This window comes from Triticum dicoccoides, chromosome 2A, assembly GCF_002162155.2.
Source record: "Triticum dicoccoides isolate Atlit2015 ecotype Zavitan chromosome 2A, WEW_v2.0, whole genome shotgun sequence".
Lineage (NCBI taxonomy): Eukaryota > Viridiplantae > Streptophyta > Magnoliopsida > Poales > Poaceae > Triticum > Triticum dicoccoides.
In genome coordinates, this window is record NC_041382.1 from 727137262 (window position 1) to 727146180 (window position 8919).

An 8919-nucleotide genomic window follows, 5' to 3' on the forward strand; every position below is an offset into this window, starting at 1 on the left:
GCCGCCCGAGCCGGCGTCGCCCCGTCCGCGCCCGGTGCCGACCTCGCCGCTCCGGCCGCCCACCGCCTCCTCCTCGTCGCTGGCGTGCGCCACCACCGCCAAGCCCCCGCTCCGGCCATCTACAGTGACCTCCGGCGAGAGCCCCGTCGAACCTCGGATTGCGTGCCCCCGATCCAGATCTGGAATATTAGAGTTGACCCCGTTTTTTTTCCTAAGTCCCTAGCTCATGTGCCCATCTTCATCATGCTATAACTTTGCATCCGTAGATCCGATTCATGCATGTAGCATATCAAAATGTTCATCCCAGAGAGTACATAATTTCATTCCATTGCATAATTTTCATTTGAGTTCATCTTGATGCCCAAAATGCTGTTAGAATAGGGCTACTTGAGATAATTGTCAGATCTGCTGCTCCATTTAGCTTTTTGTCATTTTTGCCATGATTATTGTGTGCATGATATGCTCATGAGTTCTACATATGTTTTGTTAAGGGTTTTGTCATCTTTCCAGAGGTGCAACCAATGTATTTTTGTGATGTGTGTGGTGACTAGCACAAGCTTGCAAAGTGAGCCACTTGGTAATTCTGATTTCAGGGACTTAGCACTTCCACTAAGTCCTTGAGCGGTTTATCTCATGATGCCATATGTTCATGTTGTTTCCTAGTGATCCGTGCCTATTTTGAGGATGATCAGTAAGGATGTTTTGTTAATCTTGTAGTTCTCTATCTATCCATGTCTTTGTTTGCAATTATGGAGCACCCTAGCTTGAGTCAATAGAGCTCTACTTTTGCTACTTTGTGAATCTGGGCAGATTGTCAACTTGTTTGCAATTTTGCCGATGATGTTGTAGTTGATCCGTGCATGCTATGCTATTATTCTTACCATGTCTAGCTTGCATTTTGTGTGTTCTTGATAGATGTATGCTTAGCTTATCATGTCTTGCTCTGTATTGAGTGCATCGAGCTCGTAAACATGCCTTCTTGATATCTGTTTTCAGCATGCTCCAGTTTTCACTAAGTCTGTGATCTGATTATGTTTTTGTTATGTTCACATGCTTGCAATTGTATTTTCTGATCCCTTTTGGCTCAAGGTCACTAAGGGACTTTTGTTAAGCTCTTTGAGTAGCTCCATTCCATGCTTTACTTTGCCATGTTCAGGTCATGTAGCATGTAGTTTTGTTGCTCCGAAGAGTGCTACCTGATCTGAAATTCCAGACAAGTGTTGATTTCACTAAGTCTGAAATCTGTTTGCCATATGCATTTTTGCCATGCTTGTTTGAACCTGTTAATGGATGAATTGGCTGTAGCTCAGTGCTAGACTTTTGTTAAGAATCTTGAATGCATCCCTGTCATTTATTTTGTTGTCATGTTTGAGTGCTGTAGCATGTTCATCTCATTGCATTTAGATGGCTACTTGCTGTGAATCGCAGACCGGTGCCATATTTGAATCGCTTGCCATTTCCAAACCGTATCTCCGATTCCGGCGTTCTTTATATCGTTTTCAAGCGATTTCATCTTATCTTTCCAGTGGCACACTTGCATTCCCATGTTGAGGCCAGATTCATTCAACCCTTGTTAAATCTTGCATATGCATCCCGCATCGCATCCCGCATAGCATATCATCTTTGCATCATCTTGTTTGATCCTTGCACGTGGTTGATTGTGTCCTTGTTGCTTGTTTGTCTTGTTTGGGTAGAGCCGGGAGATGAGTTCGCTAACGAGGAGCCCGTTGAGTTTGCTTTCGAGGATTCAGTCAACTCTGACAACTTTGCAGGCAAGATGATCATACCCTCGAAATCACTACTATCTTTGCTTTGCTAGTTTGCTCGCTCTTTTGCTATGCCAATGCTATGATGCCTACCACTTGCTTTCAAGCCTCCCAAATTGCGATGTCAATCCTCTAACCCTCCATGTCCTAGCAAATCGTTGATTGGCTATGTTACCGCTTTGCTCAGCCCCTCTTATAGCGTTGCTAGTTGCAGGTGAAGATTGGAGGCCGTTCCTTGTTGGAACATTTATTTACTTGTTGGGATATAATTATATTATCTTGTTATCTTAATGCATCTATATACTTGGTAAAGGGTGGAAGGCTCGGCCTCTCGCCTAGTGTTTTGTTCCGCTCTTGCCGCCCTAGTTTCCGTCATATCGGTGTTATGTTCCCGGATTTTGCATTCCTTACGCGGTTGGGTTATAATGGGAACCCCTTGATAGTTCGCCTTGATTAAAGCTTTTCCAGCAATGCCCAACCTTGGTTTTACCATTCGCCACCTAGCCTCTTTTTCCCTTGGGTTACCGGAGCCCAAGGGTCATCTTATTTTAAACCCCCCCCCCCCGGGCCAGTGCTCCTCTGAGTGTTGGTCCGAACTGAGCTGCCTGCGGGGCCACCTCGGGGAAACTTGAGGGTTGGTTTTACTCGTAGCTAGTCTCATCTGAGTGTGCCCTGAGAACGAGATATGTGCAGCTCCTATCGGGATTTGTCGGCACATCGGGCGGTGTTGCTGGTCTTGTTTTAACCTGTCGAAGTGTCTTGAAGAACTGAGATACCGAGTCTGATCGGAACGTCTTGGGAGGAGGTCTATTCCTTCGTTGACTGTGAGAGCTTTTCATGGGCTAAGTTGGGACTCCCCTGCAGGGATTTGAACTTTCAAAAGCCGTGCCCGCGGTTATGGGCAGATGGGAATTTGTTAATGTCCGGTTGTAGATAACTTTAACCTTAACCTAATTAAAATGAATCAACTGAGTGTGTTACCGTGATGGCCTCTTCTCGGTGGAGTCCGGGAAGTGTACACGGTGTTGGAGTAATGTTTGCGCAGGTTGCTCTCTAGTTTCTCGCTCGCGCTTTGCCTCCTCTTCCCGCTCTTTTTGCAAATAAGTTAGCCACCATATTCGCTAGTCGCTTGCTGTAGCTCCATATATTTACCTTGCCATACCTATAAGCTTAAATAGTCTTGATCGCGAGGGTGCGAGATTGCTGAGTCCATGTGGCTCACAGATTACTATTATACCAGATGCAGGGCCTGATGATTATGCTCCAGGAGACGCGCTTGAGCTCAAGTGGGAGTTCGACGAAGACTCTCAATGTTACTATGTTTCCTTTCCCGATGATCAGTAGTGGTGCCCAGTTGGGGGTGATTGGGACCGTGTCGCTTGTTGGGTTATCTTTTATTTTGGCGCCGTAGTCGGGCCATGAGTGTTTGGATGATGTAATGTTATTTATGTACTTGATTGACGTGGCGAGTGTAAGCCAACTATGTTACCTCCCCTTTATTATTTACATTACATGGGATGTTGTGAAGATTGTCTAATTTGCGACATATGCCTTCAATGCGATTATGTCTGTAAGTCGTGCCTCGACACGTGGGAGCTATAGTCGCATCGAGGGTGTTACATGCTAGTAGGTTGCTAGTAGTGTTAATTACTCCTTGTAGTTGATGCTAGTTGGTTTAATTGGTGGAAGATCATATGTTCAGATCCTATTTGCATATTAATACCCCTCTGATTATGAACATGTTTATGCTTTGTGAATAGTTACTTTTGTTCCTAAGGACATGGGAGAAGTCTTGCTATTAGTAGTCATGTGAATTTGGTATTCGTTCGATATTTTGATGAGGTGTATGTTGTCTCCCCTCTAGTGGTGTTATGTGAACGTCGACTACATGACACTTCACCATTGTTTGGGCCTAGAGGAAGGCATTGGGGAGTAATAAGTAGATGATGGGTTTCTAGAGTGACAGAAGCTTAAACCCTAGTTTATGCGTTGCTTCGTAAGGGGCTGATTTGGATCCATATTTTTCATGCTATGGTTAGGTTTACCTTAATACTTCTGTTGTAGTTGCGGATGTTTGCAATAGAGGTTAATCATAAGTGGGATGCTTGTCCAAGTAAGGGCAGCAGCCAAGCACCGGTCTACCCACATACCAAATTATCGAAGTACCGAACGTGAATCATATGAACGTGATGAAAACTAGCTTGATGATATTCACATGTGTCCTCGGGAGCGCTTTACATCATATAAGAGTTTGTCCAGGCTTGTCCTTTGCTACAAAAGGATTGGGCCACCTTGCTGCACTTTATTTACTTTTGTTACTTGTTGCTCGTTACAAATTATCCTATCACAAAACTATCTAGTATCACTTATTTCAGTACTTGCAGAGAATACCTTGCTGGAAACCGCTTATCATTTCCTTCTGCTCCTCGTTGGGTTCGACACTCTTACTTATTGAAAGGACTGCGATAGATCCCCTATACTTGTGGGTCATCAGCTACTATAGGTCTAACCTATAGTACCGGTTTGTGTCACAAACCGGCACTAAAGGGGCTTGTGGGGCCCCGGCCTGACGCCAGCCTGCCACCACCCCTTTAGTACCGGTTCGTGGCACGAACCGGCACTAAAGGTTCAATATGAACCGGCACTAATGCATAGCCATTGGAATCGGCACTAATGGTCACATTAGTGTCGGTTCAAATACAAACCGGGAGTAATGAGCTGAACATTTGACCCTTTTTCTACTAGTGGTGCTAGACCTTGGAGCTGAGGAGGAAGGACAGTGGAATAGAAATGGGATTATATCCATATATTCATCACCAACCGTAGCCACCACATCCGTACACCCAATTCCATGAACAACATCACTCCCATCATATTGAGAGGCATTTGGGGGTTGTGTCGAGCTTCCATCTCCAAGATCCATTGCAACCATGAAGGCCGGCCGATGAGGAAGATGACAAGGGGAAGCCATCATCCATGTCGGGCATGGCCCCATGGGCCAACGCCGCCGTTACCACACTACCTCCTCCATCATCCATGCTTCCTTCCTCATCACGCCCTTCGTGATGGATTGTAGTTACTCTTGATCCTCCTTTAATGCAATGTTTTTCGAGCAATTGTTGGTTCTAGGTTGTGGTGATCTATTACGTGAACTTACATTGTGTTTATTGTTTTCCTATTATTAATCTACGTCATGGATATGGCAATCCATCGTGCGGTTGGAGACATCCAAACCCTGTGGATCGCACGAAGTTGATAGATGCATGTGTGAATCGATAGAACTAATGTGCGAGAGCCCTTGGTAACTTGAGAGGACCACATATTGCCTAGGGCGTAATGGTTGTCCATAGAATCGTAAGGCCTTGTTTCGTTCTTCTTGACCTTATCACTTCCACAACTATGCAAGATGGTTTTGATGGGAATGGAAAGTTGAGTTGCCTTATGATAGTTGCACATTGGGAGGCATCGCTGTATGGAAGCCGCCTCAAAGCTACTAGGCTAACACCACCAATCGCCCAATTAGTACTAGTGATCAAAAACCTAGACACCACCTTTGCTCTAGTAGACGTTGCGCTAAATTTTCCTAGTTTACTTTTCATTCTAGTCTAATTTTAGTTAATGTTAGTTCGTAGCTAAGTTCGCTCCCTTTTAGTTATTGTGCACCAAACAATGAATAGAATAAACAATTTTCAAACTACGGATTGGGTGCAAGATGAGCTACATTAGTTGACAAGCATAGTTGTGGCGTTGGTAAACACCTTCCTTTGCCCCCTTAGGTTAATGGGCGGTGTTAGCTCACACACCGTGAGACATGCCCTCGCCTGGTAGGAAAACCCAACCACGAGCATTTTCAACTAGTTGGCGGTGGGAAACAATAGTGGCAACCACGCGCGAGACTCGCATGGGGAGTGGAGAAGAGACAGTTCGAGGGTTGTATAGTCTAGGGTTAGGCATATGGGAGGCAGTTATGTTGAAAAATTGCCTCATGTACTTCCAAGTTGGAGACTCTTTTTGTTATCCGACCACCTTTAATAGTTTGTCGGCTTATTAGTGACGGTTTTTGTGTCGTAAACCGCCTGAGGCACTAGTAACTGGAACACATGAAACCACCTCTTTGAAACGTCTTAATGCCCATTTATGTACTAGTGTCTGATTCTTTGGTCCCGTCAAAGCAGAAGATCTCGCTTTTGTGGAAGTTAATTTTCCGATCTGAAAATTGTTCAAACAAGCCCAACATGAGCTTCATACTGATAGTGGTGTCCGTGTTGTTCAATGAAGACTACATTGTCGTCTTATATTGGCGTATGGACACCCCACCCTCCACTATATATGGGATGTGTCCCCTAACTTGACCATCCTGTATATTCATGACAATATCAAACAGAATCAGTCCTCTTGGCTTAACCCGTCTCCAGTCCAAAAATCTTCAGCAATCTTGTCATTTATCTTTAAACAAATGATGAGGAAGGAATGCGGAACGAACCGTTGGAGAAAAGGTCATTTCATCTTTGTCCTAAACCTTTTTAAATTCAAATCTTGAAAATCAACTACATCCAGGCAGCTTCTTCCTGCTATGACTTTTATGTTTTGAAGGATAAGATATAATAACGATGAATACATTCATGAATTCAACGCATACGTGACATATAGCTTGCATGGCCCTGAACCAGCACACTCTGAATTTTCGTTTATCAAGGAGAAAGTGGGCCCTTTTCCCCCTGCATGTTGCCCTGACTTATTGGGTTGCACGTCGATATCGATCCAAATTAGTAGCCTCATGCATGTTTCCTCAGAGACCAAAAATAGTAGCCTCGTGCCTGTATATACTTTTCTATTCACCCAGGGCGGCTTAGGCTTCACCAACAGCCGAATACGTCTCCAACTACTCCTTTTTACTCCAGTTTTACCCATAGTAAAGATCCTTCATGGGGTGCATCTGCACTATATAAATGTGCCGCAGTGCACGTCCCAACTCACGGCAAGCTGCATCCTTTCCTTTGCGGTCGACTTCACCAAGCAAAATGGCCTCCTTCCTTGTTGAATGCCTTGGATGGCTCATCGTCGTCCTCTTTTCCATGTACATTTTCCAGCTGCTCCGTGACGCTCGCCGCCGCCTTCCCCCGGGCCCCTGGCCGCCGAAGCCTATCATCGGCGACCTCCTCGACCTCGGGGAGGACGGCCAGCAGCACCGCGCGTTCCTGCGCCTGGCCGACCGCTACGGCGGCCTCATGTGCCTCCGCTTCGGCATGGTGCCCCACGTGATCATCTCCACGCCAGACGCCCTGCGCGCCGTGTTCGGCGGGGAAGGCAAGAAGGTGGACAACATCGCCGGCCTCCCGAGCCTGGACGTCCTCAGCGCCATGGGCCACCGCGCCCACACCATCTTCGCGCTCCCGAGCCAGGACGGCAAGTGGCGCGCGATCCGCAAGTTCGCCGCCGCAGAGATGCTGGCTCCCAGGCGGATCTCCGCCGGGGCCGGGGCGCTGCTGCAGACCAAGATCGTTGAGGCGCTGCACCGAGAGGTGTCGGGCCACGCCGCGCGCGGCACCGCCGTCGTGTTCAGGCACGCGGTGCTCGACTCCATCCTGAGCCTGCTGCTGGGGGTGCTCTACTCCACCGACCTGGAGCCCAAGGAACGGGCCGTGTTCAGGGACATCATCGAGGATATCGTTGGGATGCTCGGCACGGCTAACGTCTCCGACATATTCCCGCCGATCGCCGCGCTCGACCTCCAGGGCCTGCGACGCAGGATGACGAACCTCTTCGCCATCATGTACCGCCACTTCGACGACCAGGTGGCTCTACGGCTGCGTAGCCGGGAAGCCGGAGAGGCGCCCAAGAAGGACGTGCTGGACACGGTCCTCGATAAGGACGGCGAATGGAAGCAGGAGGGGTCTCTGCTAAGCCATGATGTCATGAGAGCACTCCTCTCCGTACGTCCTCGTCTCTTATCTCTTCTCTCTCTCTTCCAAGAATCATGTCACTTGCATTTAGCTAGCTCTAGATAATTCATGGCAAAACATGTGATCTAATATGCATGCTGACCTTACTTATCAGGATTTGTACGGCGCCGGAGCAAGCACGACAGCGGCTCTCATCGAGTGGGGAATGGTGGATCTGCTTCAGAACCCAGAGGTGATGCGCAAGGTCAAGGAGGAGCTCGCTACGGTTCTTGGCGACAAACCGCTCATGGAAGAATCCGACATTGCCCGGCTCCCATACCTCCAAGTCGTCGTCAAAGAGATCCTTCGTCTGCGGATGGTGGTGCCGCTGGTACCTCGCAAAGCGGAGGCTGACATCGAGGTGAATGGCTACAGGATCCCTAAGGGCACCAACGTGATCCTCAACGCGTGGGCGATCAACCGGAGCGCCGACGCATGGTCGGATCCGGACAAGTTCGTCCCCGAGAGGTTCATCGGCGGCGAGACCAAGAACTTCCAGCTGGGGCAGGACTTTGACATGATACCATTCGGTCTTGGCCGACGCATCTGCCCCGGGATGCCGCTTGCACAGAAGCTGATACCGCTGATTCTTGGCACGCTGCTCCATCGGCTCGAGTGGGAGCTTCCTGCGGAGGTCAAGGAGGCTGGGATAGACATGACAGAGAAGTGTGGGGTGGTGTTATCTCTAGTCACCCCCCTTACAGCCATACCTAAGGAAATATGACTTGTATTCTCCCGAGCGGCTCATTTCATTTCATCCTGTAGTTTGGTAATTCTATCTTTCATGAGATCGGTAAGGAAAAACTTCATATTAAATAAAACTAAGTAATCCCAGAAAGTCAGCGCAGTTGGGGGCTTTATATCCGTTGTACTATGATGAGTGTGTTTATGTATTATTTCCTGTATTTTTTTTTGCGGGGTGAAAACATGCATTACTCAATCAAGAAGTCATTACAATCGAGAGAAACAATCTACATCACCTCATCCAGACCAGCCCCTAGCCAGGTCATGGTCCTACCTTGCAATCTAGCAAACGAAGCTAATGCATCACTAGCCTTATTTTGGGTCCAAGCAATATGAATAATACTCCTACAAGATTGTCGAAGAGACAATTGGTACTTAATTTCCTTCACGATTGAGGCGTAAATAGAGCGATCGACGTCTTCACATGAAATCATGGTCACCGCCTTGAGAGAATCCATTTCCACCAC

At 47.4% G+C, this 8919-nt stretch overlaps 1 protein-coding gene across 1 annotated transcript; it reads left to right on the top strand.

Annotated features, from left to right (window-relative positions):
- The first annotated feature begins 6733 nt into the window (after positions 1-6733).
- On the top strand, positions 6734-8546 carry LOC119356686 (cytochrome P450 76T24-like). Its single transcript, XM_037623665.1, has 2 exons — positions 6734-7699; positions 7824-8546. The coding sequence occupies exons 1-2, from the start codon at positions 6788-6790 to the stop codon at positions 8430-8432; spliced, it is 1521 nt and encodes a 506-aa protein (XP_037479562.1). The 5' UTR covers positions 6734-6787; the 3' UTR covers positions 8433-8546.
- The last annotated feature ends 373 nt before the right edge of the window (positions 8547-8919 follow it).